General features: G+C 36.3%; 1 protein-coding gene across 8 annotated transcripts; it reads right to left on the bottom strand.

Moving 5' to 3' along the window:
• Positions 1–1,421: 1,421 nt before the first annotated feature.
• ATXN3 (ataxin 3) lies at positions 1,422–18,901 on the bottom strand. Of its 8 annotated transcripts, XM_068946855.1 has the most exons (13): positions 18,746–18,776; positions 18,256–18,355; positions 15,653–15,788; positions 14,949–15,113; positions 14,357–14,401; positions 12,777–12,862; positions 12,295–12,361; positions 9,660–9,747; positions 9,274–9,406; positions 8,025–8,200; positions 7,470–7,593; positions 6,065–6,153; positions 3,456–5,342 (listed from the first exon to the last, which is right to left on the bottom strand). In XM_068946855.1, exons 4-13 carry the CDS (start codon positions 15,000–15,002, stop codon positions 5,248–5,250), a joined length of 957 nt encoding a protein of 318 aa, XP_068802956.1. In that variant the 5' UTR covers positions 15,003–15,113; positions 15,653–15,788; positions 18,256–18,355; positions 18,746–18,776; the 3' UTR covers positions 3,456–5,247. The 8 variants fall into 8 exon arrangements, with proteins under 8 accessions (XP_068802954.1, XP_068802956.1, XP_068802955.1 ...); XM_068946854.1 differs by lacking the exon at positions 15,653–15,788 and having other exon boundaries at positions 18,746–18,796; XM_068946856.1 differs by lacking the exon at positions 18,256–18,355 and having other exon boundaries at positions 18,746–18,781.
• Positions 18,902–19,501: the final 600 nt, after the last annotated feature.

Genomic DNA, 19,501 nt, shown 5'->3' on the forward strand with positions numbered 1-19,501 from the left:
TTATATAAAGTTAAGTGTGCATATGAGATGAAAGACGTATCATCTTTTCCAATACTGTTTGGTTAACTTATTTTTATGGGGAACTCTTTCTACAATAAAATTAGGGATGTCCTCCAGGCTTTTCAAAATGTTTAAAGATGATAAAAATATCTCCTACTTTGGTTCATGTTATAATGCCGAAGTAAAACAATAAGCCAAGAAAGTAGCACAGTTTTTTTTTCTTTTTTAATTATTGTTCTTGAAAAACTAGAAACTGATTGTTTAACATTGCAACTTTTTAGCTGACTGACTTCACTGCTATTGATAACAGTATACACAGAAATCATCCAGTATGCTTTGTGGGTTAATTAAGTTACAGATACAGTACATTATGCTATGAAAAAATGCATTTTCTTGTAGTAAAAGAACAAACATATTAGACTATTTTAAAACTATAATGCAAATAATTTTTAAAGATGTAGTGTAAATACAGTCACCACCAACTTTCTAACAGGAATGTTTTCACATGTATCTTGAAACGTCATGAGATGAAAAAGTATCAGTGATGATGAAATGTCAATTATTAACAACAGAATATTGGCCTGCTGTTAATGCATATACACAGCATCTATCCGAAGCCCACGGATGTCAAGGATGAGATTTTAATGATTGATGGCTCTGTGCTTGACCCACATATAAGGGAAAGCCCATATGCAAATATTCAGGTTAAGGGAAAAACATTACAAGCTACAATCATATTTATTTTTTAAAAAAGTGTATCAAATATAATCATATATATTGTTCATTCATGCCTATTTGGACAGCCTTTTCAAAATATCAAACAGCACTGCTGCCATCCATTCAAAACAATGGAAAAGCTTTGCAACTTTCCTTATTGTATGCATCTTTTCAGTGTTATATGCTTTAAAGCACACAAAACAAAAATTTTACCAGAATTTAGTGCCAACAACATGATACTTAAAGTAGCATTTCAAGATAGGAAAAAAATTAGATATCTAATACATATATGTAATCTATCTGTAATCAAAAATGATCTCTAAAACACAATATTAGGTAAAAGAGGGAAAAAAAATTTCCATTAGGAAATCCTAAATCCATATTGCTTTGTACACATGGAGTTTCACATAGCAAAAGGTAAAGTTTCATCAAAGCTTGTATGCTTTAAAGACATTTTCAAGGGTTTCCTCCTTTCTTGCACCGTAGCATTCAAATATTATACTACTTTCTTTCAAACCCTTTTATAAGTTTCCTCTCCTGAATTTACACAGTGGCTGCGCTGGGAGGAAATCTAAGTGCAGTAAGGACTATTTGCTTTCCTTGACACCAAAAAATAGTGTGGACACCAAAAGATAGTGGTGGTTTATTGAATGAATGATAGCTAATTTTACATTTGAACACTTAAAAAAAAGTCTTCATTTCAGTTTTTCTTCTCCTTTTTTTTTTTTTTGGGGGGGGGGGGTTAAGTGCTCTAAAATACACCTTAAAGTACATGCTAGTAACATGAATTGTACAATAATACACCACCATTTACATGTTTTCACCATGGGGTTTGAAACAATAACTAAATTCCAGAAAATCTCAGACCTTCTGGAATGACTGTAACCCTTTCTTGTTCAATTTTAAAAACATAATTGCCAGTTTTGTAATAAAACAGAGCAGCTGGAAAATGACAGTGTCTGATATAGAATTCTGTTTACTAAACATGCAGAAGACACTGTAAACATGGCTCGTATCTCCAGTGCCTACCATTTTATAGGTAACAGATGCATCAGTTCAGTACTAAAGCACATCTGCTTTGTACTAAGTGGCGTTATCACAGATGTTTATACACTCCTTGCAGCGTGAAGTCTGCAAAATAGCAATAGTATGGAAAAGTACATTTTAACCAAAATATGTATGCAACCCCCGCTTCTGTTTTGTTAAAGATGTTTGGATGGCAGAAGGAGCTCAAGTGTAGGAGAGCAAGTCAGTATCATAAAGAACATTTTTTCTGGGTTTGAAAATCATTTAAATAATTCATACAAGTATCAGCAGCACCTAACAGTAATTGCATTCAACCATGACTGCAGCCTGTCTGTACTGTTAACGCTTTTTTCTCCTCCTGCCCTCATTACAAAAGCAGTTTACAGAGTTATACTTACAGAACTTTAATTTTGTAAGATACCTGACATGGTTGTCACTCATTACCCCTACTGCTTCGATTTCTGTAGGCAGAAAAACCATAAGGGATGCCACACGGACCATTCGCTGTGAGCAAAAAAAGTAAAATTTGTTGGATGAATAAGGCCTGAATTTCCTTCAGATATCATGCTACAATTTAAAAAAAAAAAAAAAAAAAGCAATTTATATGCTCATTTAAAATAGACTTTGGCCTAAAGCTACAACAAGGGAGAAAAACCTTCAGCTTCACTGAATGGTTAACACTAGGAGTAGGCTCTAAATTAGTAGATGCCTCATGTTTTGTAGTTCAGCCACATTGAAAAGGGCTTATCACTAAAAGAACGTACACCAAGAAAATGAGATCAGCTTTTTATTGACAGCTTCTTGGCAGGTCCACACATCTTAAGATTTAGATCTGGGTTATAAAATGTGTACTATCAACAGATATTAGTCTTTTCCTTTGGTGCAATTAACATACATAGCTTAAAACATTACCTCTGAACTGACTGACTAAGCAGTTACACCTACTTGAGTGAACTTGACATTCCTCCGAATGTCAAATTGATATTTGCAGAATGACAGTTTCTGCACAGAAAGAAATACGGTTAGCCCTGTAATTGATTCACATGGTTGTGATTCAGGCACTCTGTTATTTTATATTCCTTACACATTAAAACACTTGGTGATGAAGTAATTTGAAAAATGACATGACAATTCAAATGCAAGCTTCCATGCTTTAGTGATTATAAGAACATGTAATTGTCACTGGGTTATACTTAATGCAGTTCAATGGGCTTAGGTTTTTTCTTTTTTTCTTTTTTTAAATACAGGAATGCTACACTATCATAGCTATAGAAATAATAAATTTTGATGATAGTCTTGTAACAGAGGATAAGGTACCGAGTTCCAAGTACTGATATCAAATAAGTTTTAAAAAGCTTTGCCAGCCTATAGCTATTTTATAGAAAGGAGAATCTTATTAAAAAACTAAAAAAAAACCCACAAAAAACAGTTTATGGCACAACAAAGGAAGGGAAATTAAAGCTGTGAATAACTTCCAGACAAGCAAAGAGATAATTCAGTGCTTTACAGGTTCTTCCTCCATTTTCAGTTTCATGTAAGTTTCAAACTGAAAGCAGAAATCTACATCCTGAGAAAGGGAGCATTTCAAAATGGCATATGCATACACCTAATTTTTTTTTTTAAGCCGTGGTTCAGCTTTATTATTTTGATACATTATTTTGAGACGATATGTTACAGGAGGTTAATTATGTGCATAACAGATCATTAAAAAAAATGAGCAACAGAATTTAAAATCAATTTTTAAAAAGTAGTGCTGTCCCATGGCAAAAATCTGTATTGCCTTACGTATACATGTGGTTCTGCTGACAGCAGTGGAAATGCAGCACACTGGTAAGGAAAACAGAATTTAGCCCGTTTATTAAAATAATATTCTAAGTTATCAAGAAATCATTGCTGTAAACAAATCTTTATGAGAGGTAAAAGCCCTTTCATGTACAGTACAACTCGATGCTGAATGTATGTTTCCATCTAACTACTGTTCAGCTCAAACTAATTTTAATTAAATGTTACTACTGTGCAATGAATAATTTTAGGATATTTTGGTAAAGAAATTCAGGTTTATTTTCAAAAGACTATTCTTAGAATGTCTGTGCTAACTGTTAATGCATTAAGTGCAGTACAGCTTGCACACTGGATCTACAACATATTCCCATATAACTTACATGTAAACAGAATTTTATTTCAAGCACCACTTAGGAAAATGAAACGCATCTGAACTGCTGCACTAAAACTGAAAGTAAAGTTTGGTCAACCTCTTACACATTCACCCTGGATATTAAAATAAATGTCTCACAACCAATGGAATAAGCTAGCTCCCATACTTCACTCCCTGATTTTCTTCAGGATCAGAAATAGCATGATAAAAAAACTGTAAGGTGCATGAATAGATGCCATTCCTGAAAAAGCTGCAACATTCTGACAGACACTCATAAAAAGCATTTCAGAAGGAACATCCACACAGACATAAATATTCAGTCTCAAAAGAGCTATTGCACAGGGATCATTTCAGACTGCAGGAATGCACCTTAGGTGTGGGGCACTGATTTTATGGCGCCTACATCTTCCACTTTTCTCCTAGACTCAGTTACAGCTTTATCATACTGAGAGGCCAGAATGAAGGGCTGAGATTAAAAAGGGGGGTGGGGAGAAGACTCCAGAGGAGGTAGGGGGAAGAAAGAAAAACAAAAACAAAACTGTTAACCCATCTGATTACATACTACGCTAGTAGAGACAATGGCATAGCTAAATAGGACATTTAAAAAAACAAAAATTACTTGCCCAAAGACAAAACGGGAAAGCAAGAATTCTACTTTAAAAGATGGATCTAAAAAGGCTTTATAGCTGGAACTGAAAGTAAAAATAAAAAGCGTTAGGAAGTCAGAAATCATTACAAGATTTAGGAGTAACATTATAATTAACACCCTGGAGGTTTTCTCTGAATTACCAAGCACTAAATTCAGGTTTCTCCTGCAGAATAGGTTTCACAACTGGATAGCAGGATCAAAAATAATAAAATAAATCACAAAATAAAGTTACCTAAGATAAACAGAATTCTTTTTCCCAAGTTTTTTTTTTTTTTTAAAGGAGCAATTAAGCACAATATATATACTATTGGTATGTATTTTTGCATAAGTGAAGAAAATCAGTTGATGCAGTTCCCCCATTTACATATTTTGTGTAGAATTCTTCAAAACTATTTAAACTTGCTTTTTAAATGCAAGTTACAACTCTAACTTTTTATACATCTAACTTTGTTCATGTGAATAGTTTGAATGATTTTAACACAACTACTTTTGTGAACAGATGTTCTGAATGAGTGCTATAATTTTATAGAACAGCGAGATCTTTTTGGTATTTGCAAATTCCCTCTAAACCTCTGACTTCCTGCCCCCCTTCCATTCCTGCTTCCACAGCTCTGAAATGAACCCTGCTTGTGCAACATCCACACAGTAAAATTATAATGGAGATTTAGTGTTTTGACAACAGAGGAAAAAAGTTGTGATGTCATTTCTTCTCTTCTGTATTCAAGTGGTTTCTAACAGTTTCCAGAGACATATTCATGGCTGCTTGAAGCATGTCTTCTTCACTCATATCACCTCCTAAAGAAAATAAATGCATACAACACATGATAAATACACAGAGATAGTGCTCAACTGTAGCTAAATGACTTCTTTGTTCCTTTTATCTACACCCCAAGTTCTACCCTCACAGTTAAATGCCTTCTTTGTTCCTTTTATCTACACCCCAAGTTCTACCCTCATTCCCCCAAATTGTTTTCTATCATTAAACATTTTGCACTTAGCTTTCCATGCACAATGGTCAGTCTACAATAAGTAACAGACATTAATTTTGGATCACCGGTAGTTAATAAGGCTTACATACTTGTTTTCTATTGAAAAATGGTTTTAATGATTTTGTCAGATATTGCTCCAAGCTTATTACATTTTTGTAAAATTTTCATAAAATTTTAAAAGTCACTTAGAAAACAAATGTTTGGCACAAATCCTATTACAGATTACAATTTGCTATACTATGCTCAATGCAAATGAAACAACAAAAAGCAAAGCCAGAACTCAAGTAGACTAGTGGTGGTGCTGTACATTGTGAAATGGGATATTTACATTCAAACCAGAAAAGGCTTTCTGAGAAAGTGATCTTCTCCTTCACTGCTCAAAAGGGTAACAGCTGTGATGCACAGCCTGAATGGCTGTTGCAGGGACGAAGTAGGCAGACAAGGAAAATTAGGGAGTAGGACACAATACAATAGTGGAAAAAAATGCTAGAGCTGTATCAGGGTGGAAATAAATTCAAAAAACAATACCTGGGTCAGCTTCCAGGGTGCTCAAACTTCTAGTTGGTTTATCATGTAGGTTTTGGGTCTGATCTTGTTGCCGTAGTGGTTGCTGCTGCCTGAAAGTGTTACAAGTTTATAAAAGAATGAAATAAGTCTCATATTGATGTTAATTTTAATGTTTGGAATATCAAGTACAGTTATACCTTTATACTTTGTAAAAAACAAACATAAAAAGCAATGAAAAACAACTTAAAAAACCCATACAAATCTGACATGGAAGTAAGATTCTTCTGATTTTATAAGGAAGCCATCACCTAATTTTATAATGGTGGCTTCTAAAACTGTAAAAAAAATTTTTTGAGGTTCAGGCATTTTGCAGTAATATTGTAAACTTATATGCTGTATTATAGACTAAATTCCTTTTTCTATAATACAATTGAAAATTACAAAAATCTTGTCACTGCTTGTACCGTTTTGACCTAACCCGTTTCTTATCTCTGGGAAAAAAAAATAAAAAAATCCCATCAATTATGCCAAGGTACTTGAAGAATGAACTTGAACATGAGGAATGCTTCTACTGTTTTTAGAATCAACAGCACCCTATAGGAGCAACCTAGGCACAGGTTTACACTGATAATGTCTTTATTCTCTCTTTTCAGATTCTGCTCTGACAGTATTTCCACCTTACTACAAGTCTATTTCATTGTAAGGAAGGCCAAGAGTGAGAAATATACTCTATTGTTTGGTACAGTAACACCCCTGCACCTAAATCCTTTCAGTTGTTTCCCCCTGCTAGTCTCCAGGCATCTATTCTCCCAACGTTACGTTACTAATTGCCTTCTTATTTCCCCAGAATTCAGGTTTCAGCATTCTTACCCTCTCATGGAAAGTCTAATTCCTCCAACCCCTATCATATCTCCCTAGTCTTACTTTGCTCCATCTCTAGGAGATGGACATAAGTAAAAGCTACAACTATACACCAATTATATATTAAGAATGTACTACAGAACAGAAAAATAAAATATCATCTAGACATCTTCCATGTGATGCACATTAGATGCCTCTTTACCAGAAGCAGGGTCTTACAGTAAGAATATTTTCCTCCAGGAAAATAATTATCAAAATTATTTACAAAACTTCACGTAAAAATACTTTTATACCATGCCTTTTTCCCCCCCCCATTCACAAGATGGCAAGTGTTGCATTACTAACAAGACCCCTCTTATTTACAATTTTCTTTCCAGTCATTACCTCATAGCAACTATCTAGGAATAGTGAAAAATCAGGTACTATTAAAAAAAAAAAAAATCTTGCTAAAAGATAAAGGTTAAGTTGGACCTCAGGCAGAAACCCGCCCCCTCCTCAAAAGCACTAAATAATCATAAGTCATTTACTTCCACATGTAATTTTAGTTTCCCATCAACTACTTTACTTTTCAAAATACGCTTGTCTTCTCCTTCGCAGTTCTTCTGATGAAAGGGAATCTGACTGACTGGTATGAGGTGACTGTGGAAAATTCTGTGGTACTGAGTCCAAGAACTCACTTCGACGACTTCCTAAAAGCAGAACACACCACTTTATTCCACTAATTACAGTGAAATTAAGTTTGGAAACAAAGTATAGTTTAAAACCATCTCTTCAAACTTGAGAGGAGGAAAGAGACTTTTGGTAAAATAAGCACCTATGCTAACTTCACTGCCGCTACTTCTCCTCCTCACCTTAGGACTGTTTCCCTTCCCTCCTGCCACCATTTGACAATTCATTTTTGCTTCTCAATGAACAATGCTAGCATGAAAAGCAGCAACTTTTCAAAGAGCCAGAAAGAGACAGCTACAGGAAAGATTGCATTATTATCCCATGCCTCAAAGCCAGTCTTTTCAGGGAGCTTGAAGCATGCAGAGAAGGCGGCTGACTGAAACAGATTTCAGTAGCCACTATAGCATAATTGGTAAGAATATTATAAGAGATACTAAAATAACCACTGCACCTTGCATACTGAGTTGAATGGCTCTACGAAGATCAGCTTCTTCATCTTCCATATCAATTTCCTGTCTACTTAGGGCCAGGGCTCTTTGAAAATTCTCCTCATCTTCATCTAACATGCCTGTTCCATCAAAAGGATGGTTAACTTCTATTGCTTGGTCCACATTACTTTTGGGCAGCCTGTCAAGTTAATACATTTAAATCATTCAGTCAGAGATAATATTAACTTTTATTGTGAGATTTAACAGAAGTATTTTTTTTTTAAACTTCAGAAAAAAGCATTTCTATTATGATGATTTCTGTCATGTAATCAAGTATTTTTCACTTCTACCTGAAGAACAAAAGCACAGAGACTGCAAGTTTAGCTCTTTCAGTTGCAAAAACAAACATACTGCAACCGCAACCAATGCATATAAGTTTACAAGAGTCCATTCTATAGGAAATGCTACAAGAGCAATACTGCTATAAAAAGCAATGATACTTTGTTATTGGAACATATGCTATTCAGTTATGGCAGCAGAAAACAGCAGAGATGGTCTTTTCCTTAGGAAGCTTTGATGACTTCACTCTGTAAACTAACTATGCATGCTTTTTATATTACAACCAAGTAGCTTGTTGTTCTTGCAGCATCAATTTACAACACTACATTTTATATTTACCAAGTGGAAGGAATAGTAATGAAGGCTCCAAAAATGAAAAGCCTAAGCCTTTTTTTTAAATCAGTATGCAATTTATTCACTATGAAAATGTGATAAAATTATTGCAACAATAGTTCATTGTGCTGCTAAGGATGCATTATTAGTAGCACGCATCGCAATACAGCATGGCCACAACATTTACTCCTTTTTGGCATAATTTCACTGTAACATATGATTTGTATGACATGGAATTCAGTTTTGGGATTATCACAATGGAATGCACAAGCCAATAGTAACCATAGATCAGTTAAGACTATCCATAGTTTGGTAAGATTGATGCACTCTATTATAAAAGGAAAAAAAGGCTGCATTATACAATAATACATATGCACAGGAAAACACTGAATTCTTATTACAGCAACTTTGGTCCTCTTAAAAATACACCCTTTATACTCTAACTTGGTTTTATTGTGTGCTATAGTAGTAAACATAATGCACTGAAGACATTTAAAACTACTTCACAAGGGTTCTTAAAGGTTTTGTCTCCATGTAGGTACTAGTCTTGGAAACTAATCACGTTGAACATTATTAAAATGAAATCTCTATTTCCTTTACCTCTGATCTCTTGACTGTGCTGTCTCTTCTCCAATTAATTTTGGTCGCTGTATCTGCTGTACCCGAATCATCTGCAATAGCTGATCAGCCTCACAGTCTGGCAAGTCACCTTTTACTACAAATATGGAATAACCTGAGAAGAATAAATCATAAGTCTACAAGCATAAGGTGCATGTATAAATATTCTAAGATGCATACTATATGGAAAACAATGATGCATAATTTATTACAATATGAGGCTCTACCTTTCATTATAAGGACTTGGATTATTTCACTACTTCAGTCACAGAGCTAAGGGTAATTAACTGAATACAAAAAGTTCTAATAAATAATGATTATTACCTACTTTTTGTTAATGATATTAAATATCTGCAAGTTACTATTACCTTCCTGTTGTAATTGAGCCAAGAAAAGTGCAAGATATGTATCTGATATTAGTTCTGGACCCATCAAGAGAGAGTTCAAGTTAAACCACTGTAATTAAGAAAAAAAAAAAAAAAAGGTTTGAGAGAACAAATTAGTATGAAGATTACCTGGTAATCCATTTGTGTACAATGTGGTCATTTTCTAAGATGGAATATCTGACTCAATCTAATAGAACGAATTATCAAATTAAGTCTTTTGAAGTACGGTACCTATGCTGCTTGAAGGGTAACCTTCAAATACTCTTTAGCTAACAAGAGGTGTGAAGTGAGAAAATTTCTGCATGCTTTTTCCCCGTTCTTAAACACTCGTACCAGGCAAATGACAGTTAAAAAAAGGAAAAAAAAACCCCACTAAATATAATAGTGAAAGAATAGTTTCAGTCATAATTTAAAAATACTGCTTAAACCTAGCTTTAAATTTGCTCAGGAAATGATATTCAGGAGGAAAAATCCTTCATAAGTTCACACTATATCCTATTATATTAATAGAAACAGGAAAGTGAAGAAAAGTTCAATACTTTCTGTTAAAGGCATTCTAAACACACTGCCTTTAATAGCTGATGATGCTGAAAATAATATCGTTTTAATTCTGAGAGCATTTTTTTAATTTAAAAATTAACCAACCAAGAAAATCGAACTCAAATTTAATCTGTTGGTAACACAGCATAATATTACAATAAGGGAGACTTGAGGTAAACGTACATGATCACTCCTAGTCCCCTGAGCAAGGTAATTAATTATTTATAATACTTCTACTACAGTAAAATATTTTATTCTATATGGACAAAAAAAAAAAATTCTACCTTTAAAACTCCATACACATCTCACTAAATTTGAGAAACTTTTAAAATATACTATACCCACTCAAAATTATTAAATTTTAACCCGAACGTACCATCTCAGATGGTAGAAAGAGAATTCAGTTGCATTCAAAATACACTTGCAGTCAGGCCCATACTGTAATTTACCTAGAATATAGGTGAAGTGACTATCTACCATTCTGTCATTCACTCACTTATATTCTCACTCATAAAAGCCCTTTATCACTAGGAAAAGTTAAGAACACAAAAGGTTATGTATGCAAGTATGATGGACAGATTACAGGTAAACATTTAAAAGGGAATGAGGAGGAGGAAGATCTGGGAAACTTATTTTGCTTTAATCGTAACAGAAGAGAATTGCGTCAAATCACTAAGTCAATCTCTTTCGCCTCTATCTTTTCTCATTCCTCTCTAGATGACAGATACCTCATATTGTTTTGTGGCTATGAACCATTTTTGCAAGAAAAAGACACTCCAACTCCAATTTAAGGTCTTAGCCTAGAATGACACCTCACAAAGTCCCAGTCTACATGGTTGTACATGTAAGGAATGCTCCCCATACTTTTAAGCTGTTTTGCTTGTAAAAATAATAACAGCCACACGTAGAATACTACTGGCTCTTCCGGTTTAGTTTCAATAACCTTCCCAGCTATCAGTTCCAATTAAAGCTAACTGCAGCATACCATATTTTTTACCCTTTTGTTAGCCTGAATAATTGTTTCAAGCACGAATTCTCCAAACCTGCCAAAGCAGTTTCTGCTTCAATTTTAATTTTCTAAGAAGGTTTCCTAGAAGACTTTAGTGTTCCATCCAGCTTTTAAAAACAAAAACATGAGAATACTGCAGTGCCCTATTAGCATTGAGAAGACATAGTTTGTTTATTCACAATTGTATTTTTTAATCTGGATGACAACATAGGTGACCACTTGTAAAGTGGACTGAATAGCCACACCAACTCCTGTCCACTGTTATAGAAAATATTAATCAACTTTTAAATTCTATAACTTAATAAAGAAAAACCTCACTTATGTTGTACGAAAACTCATCCAGAACAACAATTGGCCACCAAAAAAACCATGGCATTGGGTGTTAAAAGACACATGGGTGCGACTGCTGAGTAATGATACTCGCACCATACATCTGTACGGCCACCCCTTACCTTTAATAACTCTATTTCCTATTTGTAGTGCAACTACCTCAGAAAGTTTTCTAAAGTAGTGGAAAGCTGTGCTTCTACTTTCCCCCCAACCTTATCCCTATGAATATTCTTAAACATTGGCAATTGCACATATTAAAAGTTCTAATGTATTAAGGAACTTTTCCTTGTACCTACTGGCCACTTGAAAGAGCAAAACACTATTGGCAACTTATTTTTTACAGGGTCAGTAATTCAGTGCATTAAAATAAACTTGCATTCCACTGGGATCCCAAGCCACGTCTAAGGTTTTCTTCCTCTCACATGTATAATTTTTCCACTGTGTTTCACGTGGAAAAGAAAACTTAGATGTGACACAGACTCTGCCTAAGCTGCAGTTTCCTATATGACACCAGTTCACTGGTGAGTTGATCATAAGATCTTTCCCCAGGCTAACACTCATGAAAGTCTGCCTGGTATCTTTGTGATAACGAAAGGTTTTTTTTTTTGTTTTTTAATGGGATACTAATAAAGCAAATTTCAGCAAAAGCCTGCAAAAGGCCAACACGTGGTCTCACTGCAACCATTTTTTCCACCCCCACTCTGAAGTCAATTTTTAAATAAAAAAAGACAATGTCACCTGTTTTCCTAACTTTCGAACTGTAAACCAGTGTTCCTTATAATTACAAATAAATGATTTTTCATTTCTGTAAAAAGAAAAACAAAAGGTATAGATAAAATTAAATACTCTAATATTGGTGTGCATAAAGTTTAAATTCTTTGCTACCACTAATTTAAACATAAATACTAAAATTAAGACAACTGTTGATGGTACAGAGTATTCTTACTGCTTCTATAACTTAGGAAGTAGTCTTTTTTTGTAATGTTGACATTACTGAAATCTCAGTATGCCTGTGATGCCACAGATACTGAGATGTCATGAAGGCACAGAGGACAGATGCTTGTGTACACCCCCAAAAGATAAAAAAAATTAAAGGCAGAGGGGATAAAAACGAAACATCACAGTGTAGCAGGGCTTGAAATAGCCATTTTAAAGAAACAGAATACTTTTTTAGCATTATTTTTCTGTAAAATGAAAGCAGAGCGCTAAAAAAGTCTTACATAGGGTCGATCCCAAGGCTCTGATACTCTGGGCTGTTGAAGAGGACTAGTTCTAAACCCCAAACTTTCAAGGCATTGCTTATAACCTGTCAAAAAAATAGCACTTTTTGTGAGTCAAACCAGTTTAAACGCAATCATTTTTGCCACTATAAAAAAAATATTGTTTTCATAAAACAGTGATTTCAAAGCACCACTGTGAAAAAGGAAACCTCAGAATCACATTACTTGAAACATTATTCAACTGCCATGAATCTACATTCAACGTAACATGCGTATCACTTCTGAGGGGAAGTTACAAAAGTATTTAACTGAGAGGCATTAAAAAACCTCAGCCTCCCAGATGAAATTATAATTTCATCTCTCACAGACACTTCATACATCTTCATCTCTTTGCCCTCAGTGTACCGTCACGCTCTCCCATTCACCTCCTCAAAACAGTGTCATCCCTTCCCAGTGCACCTATTAGAAATCTTGCATCACTGGGATGGCACATTGTCAGAGTCAGGTTCATTAATACTGGTTTACTGCTAATGTGTTTTAGATTGAATATTGTAGTCCACTTTAAAAAGATGTCCATCAAGGCTTTCTGATCAAACTGAAGTTGAACTTGGTTTCTGTTATGCTGCAAACTGCAGCATAACAAAATCCTGGACATTATTACAGTTTATATGCTTTGCCCAAATCTGACTCTCTTAAAATAGAGATTTTCCTACCATTTTAGGAAATTTCAATCTCATTTTAAAAAGTAATCAGTAAATTCAAAGATAAAATGGTAACTAAAACTCTTTGACAATAACTCTTTAAAATTATCTGTAATATTGTAAGAAATTTTAAATCAACAATGCATCTTCCTTTCAGCCAGCTAGCTGCACAGCAAGTGAGCAAAGCAAAGACGGGGCAAAAAAGTAGAATGATAGGAAGTGATTTTTTTTTAGCTTCAGTATTGAAGCAGCACAATTGAGAATACCAGAAACGCCAAAAACTGGTAATGTTTTTTCACTGAGAGAAAATGGGGGGCAGAGAAGAACTCTGTCCTATCACAGACAAGATGAAAGAGAGGTCCTTGTGGGGTTTTAGAACATTAACGACCACCCCTGAAAACAAGAGATAGCCAGTCTGGACACAAAGTTTAGATACAAGCTGCAACTTGACATTCAATACGTTTCTGGTGTAGGTATTTTTATTATCATGCTTTCATTATGTGAGAGAGAGAGAGAGAGAGAGAGAAAGGGAGGGAGGGAAATCTGAGCAAATCTCAGTGGTGTTTTCTCACCTGCAGTTTATGGGAGCCAAGGTCTACCTCTGAAACAATTAAAAGAAGCAACCAAGAAAGCAAGTTTATTGCCAGCCCTAATTCAGGGGCCCATATTTCTTTCCAAGTCTTTAAGGGCCCATAAAACAAAGAATTGCAAGTCACTGCTCTTATTGGTAAGCACTCTGAAAATTTTAAAAACCATCACTTCCCCACCATTAATCCTATAAACTAGAAACCAGCAGAAAGGGACCGTGGCATTTAAATTACATTAAAGAGAACATATACCAATATAAAGAAAATTGTCACAGTATATAGCCATGCTTACTTGAATTGAGAAGAATCCACTGTCATCCATATTTACAGAAGGCTGCTGCTCAACGTGAGATTAGGAAAGAGAAAAGGGGACGGGGGGGGGAACAAAGATGTAAGCATAAAGTTGATTTTTGCTGACCTTTTAAGAATCAAGAAAATTGCACACACTTAAAGCAACAACTAAATCCTATTCTGTAAGGCTGATTACAATGCCCAAATATGCTTATTAATAAAAAACTCAAACCTTTAAATTAGAAATGCTCAGTGCTTAGAGGAGAGACAGGCATCAGAACTTCTGTTCCCATCTCTGCCACTGGCTTACTCTGTGACAAGAGGCAAATCTCTCATCCTTCTCGCCATGCCTGACCTCCCTACCTGTAAGATGGAGATAATATGTCTTTTATAGAATTACTGTAAAGCTTTAGTAGCAAACTTTGAAAATGCCAAATCTGAGATGACTGAACAAAAAAAGGCTATAAATTTAAGAACTGTTAGTCCTGGGAAATAAGCCCTCTGTAACTGTGCAAAAATAGCAGGTATGTGCTATACAGTACTATGTTCCAGGGAAACAAATATCAAGCAACCTGAAATTTAAAAAATTTTACCTGTAAAAATGTTCTGTATTCTTCACTAGACACTCCTCCCTCTGCCATTCTCATTCTTTCTTCCTCATCCAGCTGCTGTGCAATAGAGGATAACTCAACAGGACTAAAATACTCCCCTTGCAGCAAATTATTCAGACAGTGCTGAGCACACAATGAGCCTTCTTGCTAACATTGGAAAACAAAACAAAAGTACACAAATTCCATTTTAATGTTTTGCTCTGTAAAATGTTTAAATCATTATGGCAAACGCCCCTCTTCCCCCCAATACAATATTTTCTTCAGATGTATTACCCTGAAAGCTTTAGAATACACACAAAAAAGCCAGCAACTTCATAAATTCTCCCCCTCCCACATACTACTATATTTCCCCAAGGGAAATAAATTCCAAGTAAAAACTCTGTTTTAGAAAGCGACGTAAAAATTGCCTACAGCTTGACTAAATCACATGAGAACTTCAGGACCAGCAGAACAACAGATTCCATCCTCTTCAAAACCACCGCAGCATGAAAATGAAACATTTTTTGATCTGTAATTCCCAGTGGCAAACTGGACAACACATACTCTTGTTGCATTAAACTTTTCTTCTGTGCCAGGTGTAACTATCAGCAATCTGCTCTCCATATGTGGCTAAAGAGAAGCAAGCCATTAAGATTATGAATTCTGTAGATATACACTTATAAATTTCTTTATTTCAGATTACTCACCCAGTTCAGGTTATAACCAGTTCATTTACTGCCGAGAAATTGATTAGAGGCTGGAAGAGCAGTAAAGCTTGTTTTCCACATCAAGTTTAAGAATAGGAACTATGTAAAAGAAGCTAAAAGCTAATGGTTCTAAAATCTTGAAGGGGAAGATGAGGAGGAAAAAAAAAAAATCAGTTCAGCTCATTGAACAATGAAAATATTTCTGGTTGGTAAACTATTTAAAGACAAGGCATTTTACATACTTTGTTATGTATCCAGCGCCCTGGAGATAACACAAATGTAATATATCACTTTTAGACTATCAATCTAAATTAAAAATGAATAAATTAGAAGTGACAGTTATTATTTTGTAGGATAAGTAAAAAAAAAACCTGAATGTACGTCACGCTCTTTCATTCTCATAATTAGTGCAGATAAAAATGCTACCTTGCTTAAAAAAGGAAAACTTTAGTAGCCAATAACCGTTATTTTTAAAGAAATAACTAAACTGCAAGTGCAAAATAAGATTCACATCAGTTTTGAAATCTAGGTTTCATCTTTGCTATTTTAATTAATCCTTCCTATTTTTGTTTACCTTAAAGTACGTGCACTTTGAAGAATAAAAACAGAAACCGCAACCAAACAAAAAACAAAACAAAACCCCCAAAATCCCAAGTACCAAGGGCATGCCTTGTAGGAATATTCTTCAAACTTCTATGACAGCCTCATTCAAGCTATATGCACAGATCTGCCATGGTTCATCCCTTAAAGCAGGAATCTCAAAAATTTCCTTTACCCCAGATTACAAAATCTTCCCAGGGCTTTATCACTCAACTAAGCAATGAGTTAAGGCTGGACTGGGTGTACAGCTGGGGTCTAACAGAATTCAGAAACCTTCTCCACCATCCCGCAGCTTGTGTTCTCCCACTGCAAGAAAGACCGCATCCTCCAAGACCACATCCCTGCTGTTGGTCATATGATAAAACTAAAGCAGAGCAACCTGCTTAAGAATTGCAAGTTTCTCCACCAAAACTACTTGAAACCGATTTAGGAACAAAGAGAGATTATAGTCTTTGAAAACAAGTTGTATGACAGTGTTTAAATCCAGTTTCACTGAAAGGGCATTTCTATATTTGTACAGAAAAAGTTTTATCTTAAGACAACATACATTAATTTTTCATATGCATGATTTGTACGTATTAAGGGTAAATGCAGAAGACAAAACTGATCTTACAGTTTGTAAGAAAAGTTAAGTTTGTTTTTTTGTGTGTGGAGAACACAATGCTTTTTCCATAATCTTAAATCTCCTTGTTGAGATCTATCTCGATATAAAACTGTTGCCCTGCTTTTGGTGTTTTCAACCACTTGTATCATGTAAGAGAAGGGGTCGAATTTTAAGAAAGTGGCTCCTTAAGCCTGGAGGAGGCCTACTTTGGGCATTTGCCATTCTCCCGTGGAAAAAAAAAAGTCACATTGCTTAGGTCTTTGTTTTGTTAAAGGTATCCCTTTAAAAATGTCATTTTTTTCATGCCTCAGTTTTTTAATTAAAACTTCTGAAGTGTACAAGTGATGCACACAGGCATTCAACGCTCAATATTTTGTAGTGCACTCAGGAAAAAAAAATACCACTTAAGAAAAAAAAAAAGAAAAAAGACATAGTAGTTCAGTCAAATTTTCCCTAGAATAGTAATTATAACAAAATAAGATGAATTTGAGTGCCAAGTATTTTTAAAACAGACAGCCAGGAACATTAATAACTGGATAACTAACTTGCTAAAGCATAGTTGCATACCATTCACAAGCAAGACGTCCCAAGAACATTAAGATAAACAAACAAAACCACTCCTCAATAAGAACTTGTAGCAACTACAAATGACAATTAACTTGTAACTCTGACAGTATTATGCTCTATCATTTTAACTCTACCAGAGTTTTATTATTCAAAATCAACAAAGCAATTTCCTCAAAAACACTTTATGTTACTATTTCCTCAGGTGACAGGCTAGGCTACATAAGAGAAAGGTACACTTGATTTGAACTCATTATTTTCAAATCTGGACTGGAACTCAAGGTCACTGTAACACAGGCTGTAATGACTGAAATCAATACTTATCCCCTGAGCAGCAGCAGTTTAACACCCCAAGCATTTGCAAAGTTCTGCTATCCAAATCCAGTGAAAACACACTCCTCAGGTTATACAAATTCCAGAACATTAAAGTTTGCTTTATACAGTTATACAGCTAGCTTGTTTGAGAACAGTGTATAAGAACTAGCATTAATCTTAACACAATAAAGATGTTATGACATTGGCAAAGCATATGAGGAAGACAATAGTACTCCAACAGCATTGTAGCACACACAGTTGGCATTTGGGAACCTAGATAAACCACAAGAGTTAATGGAAGCATTTCTCCTCCAAATCAGGAAACACTATTTAGCATACAGAAGCACTGCACATGAATTAGCAGTGCATTAGCATGGATTAAGGAAATCCTTAACAGCACTCTCTTTCCCTGCTCTTCACACAACTCAAATCAAGGCAGGCTAAGTGAAGAGGAAAGAGAACATAACAGGAAGAGTCAGAAACAGTCCTGCCTGCCCAGGCTACACACCCTCACACTCACTTCTCAGCCGCAGAAGCTCTCTCTCAAGAAACAGGAACAGCATTAGCCTGCACTTCCCCGTAGCGGAGGTCTACTTTCAAAGGCCCGAGAAGGGAAGTCACTGGGTGAGAGGAAACGTCGAGGCTCGGCCCTGGCTTTCTTTGATCTCCAGTATAACGTTTCCTTTTCCCACCGAGCCGGAAGACTTCGCAGAGCCAAGCCGGGCCGCAGGGTCCGGCAGCGCGGTGCGAGGGGGCCCAGCTCTCCGCCGAGGCAGAGGGAGTGGAGCCGCCGCCTCAGCCCTGCCGCCAGAGGGGGCCCGGCCGCAGCGCGCCCCGAGGGCCGCCCCGGAGCCGGGGCCGGGAGCGGAGACCCGCCCGCCACCCCGTACAGTTCCGCGGAGGGAGCACCCCCCGGGCCCGGCGACACCGCGACTGCCCCCCACCCCGGCCCCGGGTGGGTAAAGCTCCGCGCGGAGCGGAACCCTCCCCTCCCACAGCCCCTCACTCACCCGTTCGTGGAAGATAGACTCCATGTTTACTGTCAACGGCCAGCACCCTCCGCCTCACGTGACCCGCCCCAGCCAATCAAACCTCGCTTTACCGGGCAACCCGCCGCAGCCCGGCCGCGCGGAGCCCCCACCCCCACGGTAGCCGCCGGCAGCGGGGCGGTGCGAGCGCTGCCTGCACGAGGGCGCCCCCTGCCGGTCGGGAGGCCCTGCTGCGCCCTCGGCGGCACGAAGCCGGGATCCGCCCCCCGACCTCCCTGCGCCCTCGAAAGCTTTTCCCGTATTTCGCTTGGTTTAGAAATTTAGAAATCACACAGAGAAGTCGGCTTCACTGCTGTCTCTTACCGCCTGTCAATCCTTTTCATTCTCCTGTTCTCTTGCACTATCACAAAGCTACAGTATTGCCACTGCTGACATTCCAAAGAAACATGTCTAAAGAGGAAATCTAAAGAGAAAACGGTTCAGATTTCAATTAAAAATATATAAATACGTTCTCTACCACATTTTGGATCTATATTAAATATTCCTTTAAACATTGTCTCTCTATGAACTACATGAATTTTACACCATACAAATTAATAACGACATACATGCTTTTTGCATAGTTTTTCTTTATTACATAAGTCTTCCTCCCTCTTTCAGAGTATGACTTCCGGGGATAAATGTTTCTGAACAGGACTTGTACTAGTCATGTAATTATCTTTCAAAAAGGAGGACTGAAAATTATAAACTAGCAGAGATGAATCGTAGGTGTTCCTT

Source organism: Struthio camelus, chromosome 5 (genome assembly GCF_040807025.1).
Source record: "Struthio camelus isolate bStrCam1 chromosome 5, bStrCam1.hap1, whole genome shotgun sequence".
Classification (NCBI taxonomy): Eukaryota; Metazoa; Chordata; class Aves; order Struthioniformes; family Struthionidae; genus Struthio; species Struthio camelus.

What these genes read in the sequence shown, in the direction of transcription:
- ATXN3 (XM_068946853.1), bottom strand. Translation starts at nt 18,769, where the DNA reads ATGGAGTCTATCTTCCACGAACGG. An exon ending in AATACAGAACATTTTTACAG is followed by an intron (nt 14,402 to 14,948) that starts GTAAAATTTTTT and finishes CACGTTGAGCAG; the next exon opens with CAGCCTTCTGTAAATATGGA. An exon ending in GCACAGTCAAGAGATCAGAG is followed by an intron (nt 8,201 to 9,273) that starts GTAAAGGAAATA and finishes TTAACTTGACAG; the next exon opens with GCTGCCCAAAAGTAATGTGG.